The 23099-nt window shown below is 35.8% G+C and overlaps 2 protein-coding genes and 2 pseudogenes across 2 annotated transcripts; 3 read left to right on the top strand and 1 right to left on the bottom strand.

Moving 5' to 3' along the window:
* Positions 1-519: 519 nt before the first annotated feature.
* Positions 520-2130, top strand: LOC148587709 (protein FAR1-RELATED SEQUENCE 5-like; annotated as a pseudogene).
* A 4738-nt stretch (positions 2131-6868) lies between these two features.
* LOC132191316 (major pollen allergen Cor a 1 isoforms 5, 6, 11 and 16) lies at positions 6869-7691 on the top strand. Its single transcript, XM_059606269.2, has 2 exons — positions 6869-7094; positions 7181-7691. The coding sequence occupies exons 1-2, from the start codon at positions 6911-6913 to the stop codon at positions 7477-7479; spliced, it is 483 nt and encodes a 160-aa protein (XP_059462252.1). The 5' UTR covers positions 6869-6910; the 3' UTR covers positions 7480-7691.
* An 8056-nt stretch (positions 7692-15747) lies between these two features.
* Positions 15748-21558, bottom strand: LOC148587708 (uncharacterized; annotated as a pseudogene).
* On the top strand, positions 21506-22232 carry LOC132191876 (major pollen allergen Bet v 1-M/N). Its single transcript, XM_059606999.2, has 2 exons — positions 21506-21771; positions 21853-22232. Exons 1-2 carry the CDS (start codon positions 21588-21590, stop codon positions 22149-22151), a joined length of 483 nt encoding a protein of 160 aa, XP_059462982.2. The 5' UTR covers positions 21506-21587; the 3' UTR covers positions 22152-22232.
* Positions 22233-23099: the final 867 nt, after the last annotated feature.

Genomic DNA, 23099 nt, shown 5'->3' with positions numbered 1-23099 from the left:
CTGTTAACTGCCAAGGTTTTCCTACTTGCTCATCAAATTTTGTCAACTACCACTTTATCCTTGCCTTTCTCAAGAGAGGTCTTGGAATGAAGTTCATTTTCTTTTTTCTTTTCAAGCCTATTTAAGTTCTTACTATTTATATGCTTTTTATAGTTCACACTGTTTATACAATAATATTTTGAATTATACATTATGTAAGTGGAAAAGTTACTCATTATGGCTACCTAAATGGACAAGGAGGGTGAAGTTGAATCTTTGTATACACGTATTCCAAATGAAGAAGATTTTTTGGAGCAAGATTGCCCTCAAATAGGTTTGACTTTTCATCTTTTGTTTGGGTTATAATTTTGCTTTGACACACCAAGATGGCTTTTAACTTTGTATCCTTTTTTGATAGATGTGGATGAAGAAGTTGAAGAACCAAATGACTTAAGGATCACTTGTTCGGATGAAGAGGTGGATGGGGATAAAAGTTCGAATGAAGAGTTGGATGGAGATGAAAAATTTGAAGAAATAGAGATGATCGGTGGAAATGAAAAAGTTGAAGAACCAAGGATGATTGGTGAGAATGAAAAAGTTGAAGAACCAGTTGTGTCAATGACTTTTAATTCACATGAAGAAGTTATTTCATATTATAAGGCGCATGCTATGCAAGTTGGTTTTGCTGTATTAAAAAGAGTTATTAAGAAGAATGTAGATGGTAATCCATATGACATGGTCCTGACATGCATGCGTGATGGCAAAGTGAGAAACAGCAGAAGTACGGGTATAAAGACCAAATTAGCAACTAATAGAATGAAATGTAATGCTAGGATTTGTGTGAATTTTATTGAGATTGTTCCCTTTTATGAGAGAGATTGTTAGAATTTTATTAACAAGGCAAGAGAGCTTTGGCCTGGCAAAGGAGGTGGTCAGGCCTTTTGTGATTATTTCGTAAGAATGTGAGAATTGAATGATAGATTCTATTATATGATAGGCATGGATGATGATAGTAGGTTGCGAAATGTGTTTTGGGCTGATGCACAAAGTAGGGCATTGTATGAATATTTTGGGGATGTCATTACATTTGACACCACATACTTGACTAATAGGTATGATATGCCATTTGCTCCCTTTGTAGGAGTCAATCATCATGGTCAATCTATACTTTTTGGAGCAGGACTATTGTCAAACGAAGATACAAACACATTTGTTTGGTTGTTTGAGGCATGATCGAAGTGCATGAACTACAAAGCTCCAAGTGCAATTATAACAGATTAAGATAGAGCAATGAAAAATGCAATTGAAATAGTTTTCCCAAAAACAAGACATAGATATTGTCTATGGCACATTATGAGAAAAGTCCTCGAAAAGCGTTCAGGATATAAGCATTATGATGACATTAAGATGGCCCTAAATATATGTGTGTATGACTCTCCCAATGTTGATGATTTTGAGGAAATTTGGAAAAGTTTAATTGAGAGTTATGAGTTTCAGAATAACCCATGGTTGAATATGTTATATTCTGGGCGGACTTTTTAGGTGCTGGCATATATGAAAGATACGTTTTGGGCGGGAATGACTACAATGCAGCGGAGTGAAAGCATGAATTCTTTCTTTGATAATTACGTGCTTGCACAAACCACACTAAAGGAACTTGTTGATCAATTTGATAGTGCTTTGAAGAAAATGGTTGAGAGGGAGGCATGTGCTGATTTTGATCGTTATAATCGCACGAGTCCTTGTGTAACGAACTTTGCTTTAGAAAAGTAGTTTCAAGATGTTCACACAAATGCAAAATTCAAAGAAGTTCAAGCAGAATTTAAGCCACGTTCAAATGTTAATAATTGTCTTCTAAAAAGTAAAGGTGCAATTTCTACGTATCAAGTGATTGAAACTAATGAAAACCGCATGATGGACAAAACATTTAGTGTTTTCTTCAACAACGATGAATTTGAAGTAAAGTATACATGTGCATTGTTTAAAGTAAGAGGAATCATATGCAGACATTCCATTTATGTTCTACTTACGAGTGGGGTTACAATGTTGCCACCTAGATATATTCTTGATAGATGGAGGAAGGATATAAATCAAAAACATGTTTTGATTAAGAGTAGTGGTGACGTGTTGGTTAATAACTCCAATGCCTAGAGGTATGACGAATTTTGCAAGCATTGTGAAGAATTAGCATTGCTCACATCCAAGAACGTGAAATATTTCATGCAAGCGATGAAAAGTGTTGATATGTTAACGAAGAAATACCGTGCCTTAACATTGGATGAGCCTAATCAATGTGATGAAGTCATTCCAACTTGGGATGAGGTAATTCTAAGTAATAAGGGCACCATGGCGTAAGGTGAGAAGGTGCTTACTCCTGTTAAGGCTACAAAGGAAGGGAGACCACGCTTCCTACGAATGGTCCCAGTTATAGAAAAAGTGATCAAAAAGTCACAAGGTAAGAAATCCCAAAGACGAAATAAGCAACAAAGTGAGAACACTGTCAACAAGAAGGGGAAAAAGAAGAAGGTACATAACCTATCTCAAGATGACCTCAACACTTCTCAAACTTCATTGCCTCATACAACACAGGTGATTAATATGACGATTTACCAGATTTTGGGTGCACATATCATTTGCTCAAATATGATTTTTCATTTGTTTAATTTATAATGTAGGGTTCCATCAATGTGGCAGCAACAATGGTTGATCCAATGTCTGGGCTGTCAAAATTCATCAGCCAACACAAATATAAAGAAGCCTTCGGCGCAGCCTTCCGAATATGTGATGTGTCTATTGTATACTGGCTATGCTCTCAGGTTTATAAATTCATCATGTTATCTTAGTTATTAATGTTATATATTCAAAAGCAGTTGCCTAAAAAGTTTTTTTTTAAAAAAAAAATTTTTAAAATTTTTTTTTTTAAAATTTTTTTATTTAGGTTGATGTACAGCATATATTGTCTATATATCCTCTTCCTTTGAGCCTAGTAGTATTGCTTCACCTTTTGCGGCATCTAACCTACGGTATCAATATCAATATGCCCCACACATTTGGTTGGATGATAAGCGTCACCAATGCTATAATCGCAACAGACCCAATGATTGTAATGCATGTGCAACCCATCTTCAATGAAGTTTATGTCGTTCTCAACCATCGACAATACTTGTCTACAATTACTGGTGATGAGCTTTCAAGTATCCGCTCTCTGATACATGTCATTATGTCCAAGAGCATGTAAAATTTAATATAGTTTATGCCTTTGATGTTGGCATATTTTTTTGGGGAATTGTCATGTAACTGTCTTTTTGGGAAGTTGTCATGGACTTTGTCTTTTTGAGAAATTGTCATGTAATTTTTTAAAAGGGTTGTGTTGGGATGGTGGATGATCTGTGACTTGAGTGAGTTGTCTTTGTTTTTTGGTTGCTCTACTTCTTTTTGTTGCTTATGTCTCAGTGAGTTTGAATACTTTCTAATTTTGCTCCTTTAATTGCTAACTAGACATGGCTGATTCAAATCTAGAATGTATGCTAGAATGTATTTCTCTGCTATACACAATTTATGCATTACCCAAATCTCTGAAATAGGAAAAAAAAGAAAAAAAGAAAAAAAAAAAGAGAGATTATGATCACTCGTCTCACAACTTGCCTCCCATAATCCACCAAAATTATTTCCTCAGGTTTAAAAGGTCATGTGTACTAGCCAGGATGGATAAATTGAACAGGTGCAGTGATCCACAGCTCCTCTGTCACTTACGCAGTAAGTAATCAGCATGTTTAAAAGGATTGGAAAACATGGCCAACTGGCAGCCTCTAAGATGCTGTGCAACGATGGTTACCATGTTCTTGGCCTGACTGTGGCAGATTTGTTTGTTGATGATGTTGGTGTTGTTGTCCTCGATGATCAGTGTCTCTCATGCTTGCTCACCTGAAATGCAATGACATAATCTGTTGAGTGATAATGAATAGTAAATATTTGCACATGGGGCTTTCAACAGCACATATTATTCTTCATTTTAATCATTTTTAGCCTTTGACTTAAGGGAGCTCAAGCATCTGCTCTCATTTTTATGCTCATCTTCTGAATCAGTTTATTTTTAATGCAATTTTTTTTTTCTGATTATGTTGTACTTGAAAACCATTAATTTAAATATATGATTAACTACTTGAATCAGAACCAAAAATAAAAAATAAAATTACTATTTATTGAAGTTTTACGACCCATAAAGCAAAATTGGACTTTGATATCAGATTTATGCTCTACGGGAGCTAACTCTATCTAATGTACCCATAGGGTTCACATCACATGGGTTTATAGTACACATTTCGAAATTAAACATTTGCATTATAAATTAAATGTTTGGAATACACATTTGCAACACAACTCCAACATTTGCATTACAAATTTAAAAAAACTAATACAAATCTTCATGGCAGCCATTTATAGTGCACCTTTCCACCATTACATGCACCACAAAAGTGGTTCTCGTTATCAATGGGTATCCAATCAAAGGCCGTTGCAGCATTAGTGTATTAGTCTTCAGACTCCATTACAGCATCCATCTGTCCAAATAGTCTTCAAACTCACTCTCATTAACCTGCAAATTTGAACATAATAAAGCAAATGATTAAAAAAATTAAAAAGAACTGGCAAAAAAATGCTAACCCTTTATTTTCCAGTGCATAGGGACACCTGCAAACAATGCCATTTCAAATTCTAGGGGCTCCTACCTACAACACAAACAACTGACGTTGAGAGAGAAGTATTTGAGAAAGATAATCAAAGAGCAAGATCAAGCTGATAATATAGTGTTAATTTCCGAGGTTCATAAATTTATTATTGTTGCCAAACTTGCAAACACAAGCTTAATTGCTACAATCCAGCCATTACCTCAATTCAAACAAACAGAACTCTCAACATATTACTCCAAGGCAGAGTTCTACACAGGAGAGCACATTTGAGCAATTAGTAATTATCAACACTCTTTACAATTTTCTGTTATGAAGCATGATCACACACTAGTCAAAACTTGGACTCGTCCAACCGGTCTTACGAAAGGCAGAAAAGGGGAAGTTTATCACAGATGCAAATCCACTAAAGAAAAAATGGCATAGGGAATATATAAGTGAGTAGATTAAGTACAACATACATAATCAAGTTTAACTATCAAGAGTTGCAAAAAATTTAGAGAGTGAACTATTTAGTAAAAGCAGAGAATCCAACTTCATCAATACTATCATCAAGCATTACATATGTAGCAAATTTGAAATATAACCATAACAAGCTTTTAATAAGATTATTTATATAGTAGTACAGTGTTGATGCAACTATTTCTACTAATCAAGTGTTTTGTACATATAACCATTACTGGTGTAATTGAAGGACATATTGTGAAATTCTTTAGTAAGTTGATCAATTTAAATGATAAAACAGGTTTATCCTTGGAACAATGAACAGTGTCATAAGTCTAAAAATTTGATTTGAACAGAGCAATGAGGGCTTTGGATGTTAAATCAGACCTCCTACATCTTCTAGTGCAGATACTAAATGGCCATTTGGACACCAAATGCATGCAAAATAATCAATCCCATTACCATTCATATGAAAAATCCAAGCAAGTAATATGAAATAAACAGTTTCATTTACAAGAAGATGGCAATGCAAGAACAAAAATTCTTCAAAGAACAGAAATCTAAACCCTAAATACACAAAAATCTAAATCCTAAATCTAAACTCTAAATACACTAAAGCCCTATTATGTTCGAAATTCTTCAAAGGTCTATTATTCAATGCTTCGAAATTTCACCATGAAATTCAAACCAAAAACTATTTTTCTAGGGCATGAAGAAACACAGCTTCAAGCAACGAAAAAAGAAATAAAAACCCGTACCCAATAATGTTAAAAAAACAACAGCCAATAGTGTTCAAAAATCTAAACACATAGAAATCTAATACACTATTCTAGCAGGCAATAGTGTTAAAAAAGCCCTAGATTTTGCACGTGGAGAAGAGAGAGGGATTACTTACAACTGGTGGAGGAGAGAGAGAGCCTTCGGCTTCGCTGGAGTGAGAGAGACAGGAGCTTCACCGGTGGCCGTAGACGTCGCCGGAGTGAGAGAGACAGTGGATGGAACCTTGCGCCGGGGTGAGAGAGACAAGAGTGACGTACGGACAACTTCGCCGGTGGTCGAAGAACTCGTCGGAGGAGAAAGAGGATGAGTGCGGGAGGGAGAGTGTAGGACTGAGAGAAGATTTTTGGATTCTGAAAGGAGAAAAGACAATGTGTATGGTTTAAAATTCAAACTTTTTTTTTAAAAAAAAAAAAAAAAAAATGACACGTAGGGGAGAAGTTGGCCATGAGTTGGGTTTGTGTTGTGACCTTAACATTTTCCTTCTTGTTCAGCCATCTCGACTGGACAGCCTATGCACGGTCAGCGAACAGAGCTCTCGGGTTGAAGTACTGACTTACTGCACTGGCTCGTGCACCACCCTTGGCTACCTCTGAAGAGATCCATTAAAGAGATACATGGAGTTTTCAAAAAAAGGAAAAAGAATTTAGCATTGCCAAATTCTAAGTGGTTACACCACAAGAATTAATGGTCAAGAATGACGCATATGATGGAGCCAATTTCGAATTTGATGGACAGAAATGAATCCAAATTAAGCCTTGGTATTGACGAAGACCGAAAGGAAAGTTTACGACATTGGTGGGCTATGCTGAATGGAATTTAACTTCTTCCAACAAATTGTCTCTGGTTGACATCCGAGAAGAGAGTGAAATCCCTACCTTCTTGGGTCACCAAAGAGGGATTAAGGTCACTTTCAGGCTCAATACTCTATAAATACCAAGCTCCCCAACTCAAAAAACTCACCAACTTCAATCAATCCTACTACTCCTCTTCCCATATTCTTAATTCCTTAGATCATCATCATCATGGGTGTTTTCAATTACGAGGTTGAGACTCCCTCCGTTATCCCAGCGGCAAGGCTGTTCAAGTCCTATGTCCTTGATGGCGATAAGCTCATCCCAAAGGTTGCACCTCAAGCTATTACCAGCGTTGAAAACGTTGGAGGAAATGGAGGGCCTGGAACCATCAAGAATATCACCTTTGGCGAAGGTTAATTTAATTACATTCTATCCATATATATATTCTCCATCGATCGCATCATTCATTTAACTTGTGGTATTTTCTATATCCTTCAGGCAGCCGTTACAAGTACGTGAAGGAGAGGGTTGATGAGGTTGACAACACAAACTTCAAATATAGCTACACCGTGATCGAGGGTGATGTCCTGGGTGACAAGCTGGAGAAGGTCTGCAGCGAGCTGAAGATAGTGGCAGCCCCTGGTGGGGGATCCATCTTGAAGATCAGCAGCAAGTTCCACGCCAAAGGCGACCATGAGATTAATGCAGAGGAGATGAAGGGTGCCAAAGAAATGGCCGAGAAACTTTTAAGGGCGGTTGAGACCTACCTATTGGCACACTCTGCTGAATACAACTAAATATCGTCTTGTGTCTTCGCCCAATAATAACTTGTACGTGGCTTTCATGTTTTTTTTTTAAAACTTTGTTTACTTGCTAATAAAGGAGCTTGCGGTTGTGTTCATCTGCTTGCTGAAATCGATGTTGTAACTCGGAAGAATGCAAACTGAATGTTGTATTACTTTTTGCATATATACAAATAATGGAAAGGATAACATCATTGAAGTTCAAAGTTTTGAATGATTGAAATTTACTGAAGAGATTATGATGTCTGACTTCCAATTTATTTTATTATTTGTATTATTTTTGTTTTATGTTTTTAAGGAAAGGGTTACATGAATTAAGACATGAAAAAGAGGGGTGGACCCCCCAACAAGAAGCCCAAATCAAAAAATTAAGTACAAAAAGTACATACAAATAGTAAGAAAAGAGCCAAAAAAAAATTATATAGTCCAATTTAAGTGAGCTTAAATGGGTGTATTAATTGAAAGTGTATCAGTCCCCAAGAGGTAGCTCAATCGGCTTGGACCATACTTAATAAAGTGAAGGTCACTAGTTCGAATCTCCCTCCCCCCTCTTGTGCGCACATGTCAAAAAAATAAAAAATAAAAATTGAAAGTGTATCAATGAGTGGATGTCTTGATAGGACGAGAAGTCTTGAAAAGTTATAACGGTTGGTCTTGGAGAAAAAAAGTACATACATATGCTTGATAGACCCGATATGTTATTCATGCACACTTAAAGTATTGTGTTTCCCCTCTAGGAAGAGAATTTGTTCTCTTCACTTAAATTTTTGGAAAAAATGTAAAATTAGTCATTATGCTTTACCTAATTTACAAATAACCTTAGTGTGGTATCAAAATGTTTTGAAAGATCCCTGTCATATGCATAAATAACATATGAATTCATGCAGTCTAATTCCTTCAAAAAAACTTGATAGATTTGGTTAGTGTACCACGTCATTAGAGCCAATAAAATTACGGCACTTGTCACTAGCTCATAATAAAAAGTAAATAAATTAAAATTTTATATAGACCGACCATGAGGGTTGCCGGAGACACCATTCTTTTTTTTTTTTTTTTTTTTTTCAAAAAGTACTCCTTTTAATGTTTTCAATAGTTTTAATTTTTTAGGTTTTAATTTTTAATTTTTATTTTTAATGAGGCATTTGGCTGTTGGTAATTTTTTATTCGTTTGACATGGATTTATGTTAACTTTTTGGACGGAAGATGGACAATGTATCATCTCTGTGTTTAGCCATACTTGAGGTACCATCTACGATACAAATTGGAATTTAGGTGAAAAAAATAAAATTTGTAAACCCTAAGGGGTAAAAAGACATTTCATGCAATAAAAAATAATATTACATGCCGTACATATCAACGACAATTGATATGGGTCATCGCTGATAGTCAAGATGGCCCAAAACCTTCATCTCTGATTTCTTATTCATCAGAGACGAGAAATTTGTGTCATAACTGATAGTTATATTATTAGCGATGATTCAAAACAGTCATCACTAATACCCTAACTATTAGAGATGATGACAATTTTAGTCGTTGCTCATTGTTCGATTATTAGTGACAACCCAAATATATCGTCGATCACTGATACCCTTTGTGAAGAAAAAAAGAAGGAAAGAAAAGGCTTGTGTGTAATACTTATCAACACTAACTACTTTGAGTTGTCGCTAATAGTTATATTATTAATGACGACCCAAATCTGTATTTAAATTTCATAAACCGGTTTTTGAGTTTGAGTTTCGCATTCTCAAACTGTCAGATCAGCTCTGGAGTTTGTTGGACGTTAATTGGAGGTCTCTGGAAGTTGCCGACCTTCTTCGACTATCCATCACACATTTTTCTTAGGAGCCAAAAGATGAAAATTATTTTTTGAGAAATCATTTTTTGTTGGAAAACAAACTAAACCCAAATGCAATACTTATCAGCGACGACTGTTATAGGTCATCATTAATATATATATATAAGTGATCCCCTGGTCTTGTGATGTTCTATATTATCCCAACATCGCTACATTTTGGATATTTTGAAGCGAACAAAAATGTCTGAGGTAAAAATGGCAACCTCCCTCATGGCCACCTCCATGGATCTCTCTGCATTTGAAGGTACTTTGTTTCAGGACCCAACATTATATCGTAACACTGTTGGAGCTCTCCAATATTTATATATTACGTACACCAACATCTCTTTCAGTGTGAACAAACTATCTCAATTTATGCACAATCCCATAGACATCCATTGGCAATCTGTCAAGCACCTGCTTCGGTACCAAAAGCACACAATTCAGCTTGGTCTCCGATTTCCTAGTTCACCTTCAAACTCCATCTAAGCCTACTCAGATGCTGATTGGGCTATGATGCAGGAAAAAATTCGCAAAACTATTATTTTAATTATGCATGTGTTTTAATTTTCCTTTGTAATAAGGATTAGGTTTTCCCTTTTCCATTAGGATTATATTTTCGTTTTTTAAAAAGGATTGAGTCTTTCCTTTTCTATTAGGATTTGTTTTCCTTTTCCTATTATGATTTATTTTCAAATTATGTTGGTTTTTCCTTTTCCTTGTTAATTTAGGAGGTGCGTAGCCTATATAAAGGCATCAAGTCTTAGTTATTTTTAGAATTCAGTTTATATTATCAATTTATTTTAAGCCTTCCAGAAATATTTCTCTGTTTGCTTATTTGGTGCACTTAGGGACTTTCACTTCCCTATTTGTTATTTTCTCTCTTCTTAAATTCCCTTTTCAATCTTCAATTCTTAGTTTTTGCTGTTATTATACGCTGTCAGAACAATCTTAGTTCTGCCTAGCGTCAGGCTAGCAATCGGGATGATCATCGCTCCACAAGTGTAAAGTCACCAAAACTAACATTGACCAGCCTGCCAGGGTTATTGGCAATTACCCCAATTTAATCAATTGGTGGCTGAATAGGGGATCACCCTCTAAGCATCATCAAAGTTAATGCATACGAAGGTGAAGTAATATGAGAAATCTATTAATCATTACAGGTACAAGTATAATCTTCAAATTAAAGACTTGGAGAAACTAATAATATAAGGCAAACCTGATAACAACATAAGATCTTAAAGCAAAGTTTGTCATGGCAACTATAACACTCTTGGATTCTAGAAACAAGCTCCTTATAAGAGTAATAACCGCGTAAGTCTAACGACTTAATAAGTAAACCTCACAATGGAGTATGATGTGAGCCCAATTGTCAAGCAGAAATAAACGTACAGTTTTGGTAAACATTTAAAGGAAGTGTTGTCCCTATTAATACACCTTGAAAATATTGTTTGGTTGATAAAAGGTGGTGTACTCCCGGCGATAATCGTCTAATTATTTTAATGCAGAAAACTAATGTTTTATAGATCGTAACTATAATACGTATTCTACCCGAGATATTACCCTTTCTCGGTAGTGTTGGCGTTGTGCCGAGTGATTTGTACACTACAAAAAAAAAAAAAAAAAAAAAAAAAAAAAAAAAAAGATTTAGTAATGCTTGGAATAGAGGTGCTTTAATAAAACATCCCCTTATAGGGACATTTTATTGTGGAAACGACACAAAATAAAATTAGCAATGCCTGCGCAGAAAAACGTCTCCTTAAGTCGGCACATTCCAATATGACATGCCCCAATTTAGTTAATCAACTGCGCTTGGCTAGGAAGCGCCCTTAATTCGGGACGCTTGTTATTTAGGCGTCCTTAGTTAGGGGCGCCTGCCAGCTAGGCACCCCTAATTAAGTGCGCTTGGCAGGCAAGCACCCTTAATTCGAGACGCCTGCTATCCAGGTGCCCTTAATTAGGGGCGACTACTAACTAGACGCCCTTAATTAAGTGCGCCTGGCTAGCAAGTGCCCCTAATTAAGGGCGCCTGGCTGAGAAGCGCCCTTAATTCGGGATGCCTGCTATCCAGGTGCCCTTAATTATGGGTGCCTGCCGGCTAGGCGCCCCTAATTAAGTGCGCCTGGATGGCAAGTGCCCCTAATTAAGGGCGCTTGATTATTAGGGGCGCTTGGCTCGCAAGTGTGATAAATGCTAAAATATTCATATTTTCTGCCATTAACTTGCATGTTTTAATCATTCGGTTTTAGTTAATTAGACCATTTTAATTCATTTTTGTGTTTTTCATACTTTTGCAGGCTTTTGGAAGAAAAATGAAGTAAATCTAGATGATTTGGGCTCAAAGAGAAAAGATGGAAAAAATTGGATCTCCCTGACACTACGATCGATCACAGGGTACTTCTGATCGAATGCAGTACCCGAGAGGACACAGTACAAATCAGGCCAGGAGCGATCGAGCGCATGACAGAAGTAGGATCGATCTCAGACCTGAGATCGAGCGCACACGGGCTGCGATCGATCGCACCCGTGCGCAGGAGACACATCAAGTGGCGGTCAGAATGTCCCTCTTTCCATATTATGGTTCAACTCCCAATTGTAATAGGTCTCAAAACCTTATGAAATCCCTAGGTTTACTACTTTGTCAAGGACTTCTAAAACCTATAAATAGACCCTTAAGCCTCTAGAATAGATATAATTTGTAAGGAGAAGAAGAGGAGCTCTTGAAGTTCAAGTCCCAGGTTTATTCTTTTCTTTTCTTTTATTTTATGAAGATGTTTAACATCAATCTTATGTGTAGCTAATTTAATTAGTAGGGCTAGATTGAAGCCCTAATTATGTTTAGTTAATATTTTAATATTGGCGTCCTGGTGATGATCTTGTTGTGCTATTTAACTTGAGTGATGCCTACTTGCATGAATTCCTCATATGTGTGTGCTTGATCAACATATGCAAGTGGTATGGACTAATTAAATCAATTTGGATGGCCGTGTCCTACGTTTAACATAAGTAACTAAAGAATCCACATTGCGATTCTTGGGTTAATCAATATGGGGAACCAGAAGTATATGTCATGCCCTAGGCCTCATGTGTTTGTCGATTTTCATAGAATATATGCTTTTTCATGGAACAACTTAGTATACATCATGCTAAATCCCTTAAAAAAAAAAAAAAAAAAAAAAGAGTTAGAGTATACGCTATGCCTAACTTTAGAGTATACGTCATGCCTAACTCGTTGCTTAGGAAAATCTATAGCCTTAGGAGTATACGCCATGCCCTTAGGTTGACAAAGATTATATATGCATAACATGATCAAAGCATTAGCATATTGTAATATTAGCTAAATATAATTAGTGGTGGATATCAAAGCCCTACCTTTTATTATTATGACTTAACCAATCAATCTTTGTTTTACTTAAGGAATTACTTTTAAAAATAAATTCAGCAATCATCGTGAGAATGATCCTGTACTTGTACCATATACTACTATGTTGACCTTGTGCACTTGCAAGTAAAATGTACAATTATTTACCTATTAGTTTAGGTAGATATTTTGAACATCAAAGTGCCCTTAATTCGGGACGCCTACTATCCAGGCACCCTTAATTAGGGGCTCCTGCCAGGTAGGCGCACTCAATTAAGTGGGTTTGGCTGGCAAGCGCCCTTAATTAAGAGCGCCTGGGTGGCAAGCGCCCTTAATTAAGTGCGCTTGGCTAGCAAGCACCATTAATTAAGGGCGACTGGCTTGCAAGCGCTCTTAATTCAGGACACTTGCTATCCAAGCGCCCTTAATTAGGGGCGCTTGCCATCTAGGCGCCCTTAATTAAGGGGCCTAGCTGGCAGGCGCCCCTAATTAGGGATGCTTGCCAGCCAGGCGCACTTAAATAAGGGCGTCTGGATAGCAGGCAGACCGAAATTATTTTTGTTAGTGCTCGAGCTTAATTTTCCCTAGGATTCCTTAGCTCTCACCTAATACTTTTCCCTTCAATATTTTCCTTCTCCCCGTACAGTATCTTTAATTCAAATAAATCTTTTGAAATTTTTCATTAATTATAACCCACCGCCCACCCACTCACAACCGAATCCCTACCTATGAACTAGTCGCACGTACGTGATGGCCGGTTGATCTCGTCCGACTAAACAACCTTGACTGACGGAATGTGGGTTTTGGTAGCGAAAGGATATAGTTTAATTTGATGGTCGGGGTCATAATGTAAAGTTGGTAGTTGATTGGGGTATATGGTAATCGAGTGGTCGTAGTTCATTGGGGGGAAATGATAATTACGCATAAAATTTACAAATTAATTTTATTTTATTTTTTAAAAAAAAATATGGGTTGGTTGCCGGTTGGTAGCCACCCCCGACCCATTGGGGTGGTGCGCGGCCACCCTTGGCCACCCTGGGGTGGCTTGCGTGCCACTCTGCAGGTGGGGTGGCCGTCGAGCCACTCCTAGATTTTGCTGGGGGTGGCCCGTGAGCCACCCCTACGCCATGGGGGTGGCCGTGCACCACCCCCAACCCCCAACCAAATCAAGGATGGCCCAAAGGCCACCCCCACCTAAGGGGTGGCATGCAGGCCACCCTATGGTGGCTAGGGGTGGCTGCACGCCACTCCCGGCCATTTCTGGGGGTGGCTCATTGGCCACCTCCTCCAACCCCCACCCTCATTTTTTTTAATATTAAAAATAATTTATATATTTAATATATTTATTTACTTTTAAATAAGAATGACATGTATCTATTGGTGATGTCATGATACACTAATGGAATCCGTTAACTACTTTGACAAAGTTTAATTGATTACAGTAATTAAATTATTATTGTGGCCTATCTCGATAATTTCTGAATTAGTATTATTTTTTTTTTATATCACATAGATGAATTTTTAATCTAGACAACCATAGTAATTGATTTTGCATTTATATATTTTTTAGTTGAAGTCTCTTTTAATTTTTTTTTAATTTTTAGTATTTAGTTTTTATTTTTATAAATAAATTTGTAAGTTTTTTTTTTTAAAAATTTTAATATATTTATATTTTTTGTTTTTGCGAGCGGGAACTTAATTTTCCTTTTGATTCCTCAGCTCCCACTCTAAGACTTAATTTCTCCCTCAATATATATTTTCCCTAACCTCTCCCCGCGCAGCCCGCCAATCCCCCCTCTCTGCATCAGGATATATATATATATTTTCGATCCCTAGCCTCTCCCCTCTCCCTCAATATATATTGATCCATATCTCTCTCTACGGCGCCAGTTCCCCTCTTTCAATCTCGATTTTCCTATCTCTTTCTCCGGCGCCCAATGACCTGCACGATTGGCCAACCCACCGGCCATCTTCTCCAGTCGAAACCGGCCTGCCTCTCTCTACGTTCCTGTACTAGTGAGTCTCTCTCTGTCTCTGTCTCTGTTTTTCTTTGTATCTGCTGTCTCTTTAAGTTGTCGATTTGGGATTCTAATAATCAGATTTTTGATGTATTATGATTTTTAGGAGAATTATGTATTTTAAATTCAGAAAAGTTTTCTCTGCTTTTAGGGTGTAGTTGGTTTGTTGAATGCAGCAATCACAATTTTGAAGAATCTCCGTGGTTGTCCTAGAGTGTTCTTTCAAATTTAATTCAGTTTTGATTTCACTGTGCAGTTCGTTCATATTAACATTTAGTACTGAATTATTATTGCAGAATTAAGTGGATCGGAATACCTCTTCTTCTTCTTTTTTTTTTTTTAAATTTTTTTTTCCTTATCCTTTATTAACATGTTCCTTTGTTTTTCCTCTTCATTGGTAGTGCCAGAATAGTCTGCTTTACTATCCAAAATTACTCGTCGAGATTGGTGCCATTTTTTTGAATTTTAATTGTCTTATGTAAGTTATTTGGAGAAGTTGTATATATACCATTGTGGAAGAAACATGATGATCTTCTGGAGTCCAGAATATACCTAGGAATGAGCTAAAGAACAAAGGCGATCATTCAATTTTGACTGTTATAGAAATTGAAGAAGAATTTTGACAGGAAAGAAGATGAAGATACATATATATTTTCACCAATGAGAACATACTGTGAACTTGGAAGTGTAATGAGGAGTGAAATAATAGGTGATAATACTGGAGTTAAAGAACAAAGGAGGTCATTCAATTATGACTGTTATAGAAATTGTTGAAGAATTTTGACAGGGAAGAAGATGAAGAATGATGATAAGATATGCAACCTTCTCTCCTAGAAACCGTCTCTCCCTCTGTCCCTCTCACTCTTCCACCCTAAAGAAAATTTATTTTAGAGTCAAAACCAAATAAGGCATATCTTAACTCTTAGCTAATCATCAATCTTGCAATCTAAGGAAAATGTGTCTCAAATAATAATCAGTAAGAGTAAGGAAGAGTATAAGAAACATTAATTGTAAGTTGATTAACATGATAATTAATTAATAGCAGAAAATTAAAAAAATGAGTGGGCAAAACAAAAAGAAATGCATTTGGAGTAGGGCAGGACTTCATTAATACAGTCAAACAGGAGTGAAAAATCACCACAGAATTGGCTATTTGACATCTTCATTTCATCAAATAAGGATCGGTCTAGCAGTTGCTCTGTTGAATGGCACTTCACCGACAATTCATCCCAATTCAAGCCCGAAGCTCGTAACATTGCACTAATATACTCAGAGAAGGACACATGCTTATCCATAGTAATAGTTGTTTTGATTTTAGGGCCCAAAGGGAGCCTTTCTTGAGCAGCAGCATAGTGGTCTTCAACCATAGTTTGTAGTGCTTGCACCAGCAACTCAGCTGCATAAGTTTAACTACGTTATTTCAGATGCAGAATTAAGGAAGTAGAGAACAAATAATAATAATAATAATAATAATAATAATAACAATAATTAATTTCCTAATAGGAAAGCCTACCAGGTTTATGTATGTTCCTTTCAGGGTTATCTTTCAAGCTTTTAGAATCTACCACTCTCTGAATGCCTGAAGGATTTGATGAAGAAACTTCTGATATAAATTTTAATCGTTTATTATCCGAAGATGAATGTTGAAAAAGGACACAGTCAAGCACATTAATGAGAACTAAGAAGAGTAAAACAAAAAGAAATAGATGAAAAATAGAAGCACTAGAAAGTAATTTAACGAGAATGATTAGTAAGCAGCATATCAATCTTGAGGACTCCAAATATCCATTTTTCTCGCACTTGTTGGCTGCATCAGTACTTTGATTGTGGCCAACCTGGTGTGTGCTATGTGATTCAGAGGCCATTCCCAGAGGGTTAGTTTCACCTGGTCAGATAGGGTCATTAGTTTTTATAATCTAATAAGAGAGAACAAATGAGCATATTGAAGGTCAGAAGTTAGTAGAATTGTACCCATAGTCGTCAAATCATCTTCTTTAACTTTCATATCAGCAAGATGGTTCTCTGAGATATTTCGCTTTGTTTTAAAAACTTGCAATTGATTAGTTTGTCTCTTCGTATTAGCTGATGGTAGAGCTTCTATGTTTTGTTTTAATGAACTTAAGCAGCTGTTTTTCTTTTCTTTTTGAAACTTGCTCCTGTTCTCATTGACCGCTTCATAAGGCCATTGGGGGAAAATCTCATCTGTCTAGTAGCAATGCCTAGTTCTCTCGCCCATCCAGGACTGACTACAGGCAGAAGGCCATGTTCTGGGAAAGAGAACATCCTCAACGAAGCCTTTGGCATCGGTTTTCCCAAAATATCCACATCCTCATTTCCATTATGTATCATCTTAGAGTGATGTTTCGAAGGCATAGCAGACAGGTCAGATTCATGTTCCATGGGACGGCCAACAAGTGAAAAATTTGAGTTTATACAACTGTCTTCACTTGTTGCAGCAATTTCATGTCTGTTTAATTCAAAATCTTTAGCCTTTTTTATCTTGTTTGTTTTCTTAACCTCAAGAGAAGATGTCGGTATTCCACCGATATGAAGGACATTACTTGGAAAATTTCTTTAGCTTTAGCTTACCCTAAAATGCCACTTGGAAATGTGTGGAATGACATATTTTCTTTATTGTGTTCCTATCTTGCATCATTCACTTAGCATTTTTCAGCATTAATGGATCATCCTAATGAAACAAATTTAATACCTCAATCTATCGTTTCTCATTCAAATTTAGTATACTAGTAATGTAGAATTCCATATCAGTGTTTAATACCTTCTCTGATGCCATCCTAATTTAATACAAATTTAATACCTTCTCTGATGCCATCTGAATCTGATATATTACTCCTCACATCTTGAGCTTACTTTAACTATGTGAAGATTATAATAGTAATTCAACAACAGTCTAATTAAACAAACCTAATTCTTATTCATTATAACTTATAGACCTTTTATAATGTAGTTACGCTATGGATAAGAGTTGGATGACAAAGTTTAGGAGTTCGGTTGAGTATATGAATGGAGCCAAATCATTTGTAGAATTTACAGTTAGCAAGTCTACAAATAAGGAGTACATAATCTGCCCATGTAAGAAGTCAACCCAGCAGAATTGGAAAGCGTCGTCAGCATATGGATGACTCAGAAGAATAAGGTATGTCATGTTTGAGTCACTTACCATATTGATGCAATCGTATGAAGACTAACATAAGTATAATGTAATTTATGTAGGATATGGCTAAAAAGAACAAGGAAATACGAGACAAGTGCTATATGCCACACTCGACTGGCTCGAGGAGCTTTGCCCATATTGCACACGAGATTGTATGTTATTTTCAACATATATAATTGTATTAGTATATATATCAGTAACACTAATAAATTTTATGTATTTTTTTTTTATTTTTTCAAGAGGAAAAAAAGCGAAAACACCTACGAGGGCGGTCGTTTACGATGTAACCCACACGAGAAAGGATGGCAGTTTCCTCAATGCAGACATTGAGGACAAAGTTGTATGTGATTAACTTGTATATTTAATTTGTGTATGCATGTGTTTATTTTTTCAAAAACATTGTAATATTGTAAGTCTTTATGAGTCGATTACTTGGTGTGTAACACTTTTCCATATTCTATATAAATATAGGAGAAGATGAGGGCTCTGAGTTCACAGGACACTGCAGTAAGTTCAAGCTTAACACAGGGATCAATAAATTGGGCAACTGACGACGCTTATGCCAAGGTCATGGAGAATGCAGAATACACTGGCCGTTTACGAGGAATGGGACCAGGGCATCTACCAGTCAAAGGCAGCACACATGCAAATAAATCATTGGTCTCAACTGCACAAGCCCCTGCACTACTTGAGCGTATAAATGAACAAAAGCAACAGATTTCCAAACAAAATGAACAGATTGCCATGTTAACATCTGTCTATGTCGACGTCCAGAAATTTATGGAAAATTATTTTGCGAGCCAAAGAACGAGCAACATAAACATGTGTCCTCCACAGGACACCAAGTGTCCAGGTGTTGTGAGAGCAAGATCATCAGTTGGTAATCGACCGGGTAATTAATTAACCTTAATTACATTATATTAGTTATATTTACATTTTCATGATTAAAAATGTTACTTAAGAACATATATATGATTGCATAATATACATTTGCATCTATTTATATATAGGTGAGAATGAATTAACAAATGAAGATGAGCATGCAGCTGATGCAGAAGGCGACCATTGTGGATTATCACAAAGTATGTGTAGATCTTCATATCTTAGTCACTTGTAATATAATCTAATTATATATAGGTTTGCACTTTCAAAATAGTTAGATATAGGTTTGTAATTTAATTTTTTTTTTTTTTTTTTTTCTGGTTTTATCATTTGTAGGTAATCGTTAAGTGACGTACGTATACTTGACCTGTTAGGTTGGGTACGTATTTGATGCCAAATGCTAAGCGAACTCTTTGATATATTTTATTTCATATGCAATATACAATTTTTGTGAACCCTTTTAAAAGGTGGTACACTTTATGTTTATGATATCGTTTTGGATATTTTATTTCATATGTATGGTACAATTTTTGTTAACTCTTTAAGATGTGGTACGTACACTTTGTGTTTATGATATCATCATTTTGGGTTTAGATGTCTTATGAGATATGAAATTGTATATATGGATTTGATATGTATTGTGAGATATATATGTATGAGATTGTATAAGATTGATGAATGGAGAAAATATTTATGGATTAATCCAATATTTATGGAGAAAATACGCAATACAATATTGTATTGTGTATTGTATATCAGGAGAAAATAAAAAATATATATGGATTGCATGGGAAAAATTCTGGGGTGCCTAGCTAGCCACTCCCCTTTGCCAGGGGTGGTTGACGCTATTTATTTTATTTTATTTTTTAAATTAATTTGTTAGTTTTATATATTAATATAATTTTTTATTAAGAGTGACATGTGTCATCATTTTATTGGTGCTAACGTGACATACTAACATAAACTGTCAAATGTTTTAACGGAATTTGACTGCTAGTATTATCTACTACTTTGATGACTTTTGTATTATTTATTACACAATGAAAAATCAAGGGAGCTGCTGAGCTGGCCAAATAGGGGCAGTTGGGCCACCCCTCACTTTTGGATTAAAAAAAAAAAAGAAGATAAAAGAAAAAAGAAAAAAAAAAAGAAGAAGGTGTAATTACCTTCCCCCCAATGAACTGCCACGTTCACCACCCGACCACATCAAACTATCATTTACTTACCAAAACTTATTTCCGTCACTCAACCTCGTTAAATTGGATATAATATTCTGTTTTAGATGTTAAATCTCATTAATAGACGAAAATACCCCCAAATAAAAAAATAAAACAAAAAATATAAATGTATAAATTAAAACTTTAAAAAAAAAATTATAAATTAATTTTTTTTTTAAAAAAAGGTGGCTCGCGTGCCAACCCACCCATAGATCTAGTTGGGGGTGGGGGAGGGGGGGTCCGTGAGCCACCCCTATGTTAGTGTGTCACACGGCCAAGTACTCCTAATGACCATGCGGTGGATAGGCCACCCGCAGATATGGCCGAAGGGGGTGTCTGAACCGCCCCTAGCCATTTGGAGGTGGTTCGACACCCTTGTTTTTGTTTTTTTGTTTTTTGGTTTTTTTTTTTAATTTTGTTTTTGGAAAGTCCACATACCCCCATCAAATTATCACCTAGTTGACAGTGTCTCTCTCAAACTTTCAATTATGACAATGTCCCCCCAAACTATCAAAACATTGTTAATATCCACCCCCAAATTCCCAATAACCAGCACAGAACTTCTGTTAATAAAATTTAAAACAAAACAAAACAAAACAAAAAAAAAAAAAAAAGTAGTTACCATTTTTTAAAAAAAAAATCCCTTTTTAAAGAAAAAAAATTAAAAATTTTTGATTTTTTTTTTTAATAAAAATTTAAAATGTTGGTTTTTATTTTTATTTTATAATTTTTTTAAATGAAAATTTTCGTTTTAAAAAAATAAAATAAAAATTTTCGTCTAAAAAAATAAAAATTTTTGTTTAAAAAAAATCTTTTAAAAAAATTAAAATTTTCTATTTTAAAAAAAACAAATTAATTATTATTTTTTTTTTTGAATTTATAGGGGTACTTTTTACGTTTTTGCTAGCTTTGAAGGGGGCACTGATGCTTTGGTTGTTTTGGAGGACATTATCACAATTGATAGTTTGGGAGACACTCTCAATTGAGTAGTAGTTTTCGGAGAGTATATGGACTTTATCTATGCCTTTTTCTTTTTTTCTTTTTTTTTTTTTAAAAATAATAATAATCAATTTTTGTAAGTATATATTGATCTTAAACGAAATTTTTTTCTTTTTAGGGTAATTTTTTTCTTTTTGCCGGCCTTCTAGGGGGATATTGATATTTTTTTTTTATAGTTTAAAAAATATATTGATCTTATAATTGGTAGTTTAGAGGGGAATATTCTCAATCATTGGGTAGTTTGAGGATAATATATATATATATATATATACACGAAAGAAAGAAAGAAGATGGGAGATGAAATTAATTGGAAGAAGGGTGGCCTGCCAACCACCTCCAGAAGTACTTGGGGGTGGCCCGCCCTCTTAAGGATTTATTTTTGCAATGGCGACAAAACTTGAACACAGGATATATACGAGGCATCTTCGTAGTAGTAAAGGGACAAGTTCCTTTAATTTTTTTCTTGGCCGTCTCCACCAAATTATACTGCTGTTGGTCAACAAATTAAAGGTAACTTTCAGGTTCAGTTTTATATATAAATACCAAGCTCCAACCTCTACTACGTACTCCTCTTCATATTCTTCCATTTCCATAGATCATCATCATCATCATCATCATGGGTGTTTTCAATTACGAGGCTGAGACCACCTCCGTTATTCCAGCAGCTAGGCTGTTTAAGGCCTTTATCCTTGATGGCAATAACCTCATCCCAAAGGTTGCACCTCAAGCTGTTAGCAGTGTTGAAAACGTTGAAGGAAATGGAGGGCCAGGAACAATCAAGAAGATCACCTTTTCCGAAGGTTAATTTAATTACTTTCTATCCTATATTCTCCAACGCATAATTCATATAACTTACTTGTGCTATTTTCTATATCCTACAGGCAGTCCTTTCAAGTACGTGAAGGAGAGGGTTGAAGAGGTTGACCACACAAACTTCAAATACAGCTACACCGTCATCGAGGGTGGTCCCGTGGGAGACAAAGTGGAGAAGATCTGTAACGAGATAAAGATTGTGGCAGCCCCTGATGGAGGATCCATCTTGAAGATCTCCAACAAGTACCACACCAAAGGTGACCATGAGGTGGATGCAGAGCATATTAAGGGTGGCAAAGAAAAGGTCGAGGGTCTTTTCAGGGCGGTTGAGGCCTACCTCTTGGCACACTCTGCTGAATACAACTAAAACCTTAATTGTCTTTTGGCTTTCATTTTGTCTTTAATTTCGGCTTGCTAATAAAGGATTTGCGGTTGTGAATTGTGATCATCATCTTCTTGCTTAATTGAGATGTTCTTTTACTTTTGCATATATACATAGGAAAAAATCAAAATCAGTCACCGATCGATTTGCAATAAGCTATATTGATCACAGATATCATGACCTTCAAATATAGCTTTTTGAAGTCAACCAATTAAATCAACTATAGTGACAGAGAGGTACCAATATATATTATTATCTTGAAACATTAAAAATGGATAAATTGATTATTGTTTGACTTTTTTTTTTTTTTTTAAAATTTTTTTAAGCAAATAAGGATAGGGTACAAGACTCAAAAAACCGAAAAACAGTTGAGCTCCTCAACAACAAACCCAAAACAGCAATACAATGCAGAAAATACAAACAAATAAGAAATGGGCCAAAAATTGGCCCGGTCCTCTGGATCTTGGTCAATAGACCAAGAAATGGCACCATCAAAGTGGTATTTTATGCAAGCCAAAGATCTGGGCCAAAAATTATTGTTTGACTTATAACGTCATGATCATTGTTTACACCTAATTTATCAAACTTAAAAAGAGGCCAGGTCAATTTGGCTCTTCGGCGTTGGTTAAAGTCATTCAAATAAGTGTACAATGCGTCAACAATCCCTATTATTTGATGGCGTTCCATCAATAACTCTTTAATTTCTTTGCAACTTGATATAGATTTAATTAGCCACTCTAAAATCATTTTATATATTGACGGTAGGGACTATATTTTAATTATTGTCATTTTTGTGGCTCATTGGCTCCTAATAATATCTTGTAGAGCTGGGAGGTGTGCTATGTTAAAAGAGCATCAAATATGGTGGCACACACACTAGCAAAGGAGGCAGCAAAAAGTTTTTCTGACGAAGTTTGGCTTGAGGAAACGCCT

This window comes from Corylus avellana, chromosome 2, assembly GCF_965113065.1.
Source record: "Corylus avellana chromosome 2, dhCorAvel1.hap1.2, whole genome shotgun sequence".
Taxonomy (NCBI): domain Eukaryota; kingdom Viridiplantae; phylum Streptophyta; class Magnoliopsida; order Fagales; family Betulaceae; genus Corylus; species Corylus avellana.
This window is presented reverse-complemented; position numbering and strand designations above follow the sequence as displayed.

Excerpts from the sequence above, each read along its gene's own strand:
- LOC132191316 (XM_059606269.2), top strand. The coding sequence starts at position 6,911 with ATGGGTGTTTTCAATTACGAGGTTGAGACTCCCTCCGTTATCCCAGCG. Across the intron at positions 7,095-7,180 it reads GAATATCACCTTTGGCGAAG|GCAGCCGTTACAAGTACGTG; the intron begins GTTAATTTAATT and ends TATATCCTTCAG.
- LOC132191876 (XM_059606999.2), top strand. The coding sequence starts at position 21,588 with ATGGGTGTTTTCAATTACGAGGCTGAGACCACCTCCGTTATTCCAGCA. Across the intron at positions 21,772-21,852 it reads GAAGATCACCTTTTCCGAAG|GCAGTCCTTTCAAGTACGTG; the intron begins GTTAATTTAATT and ends TATATCCTACAG.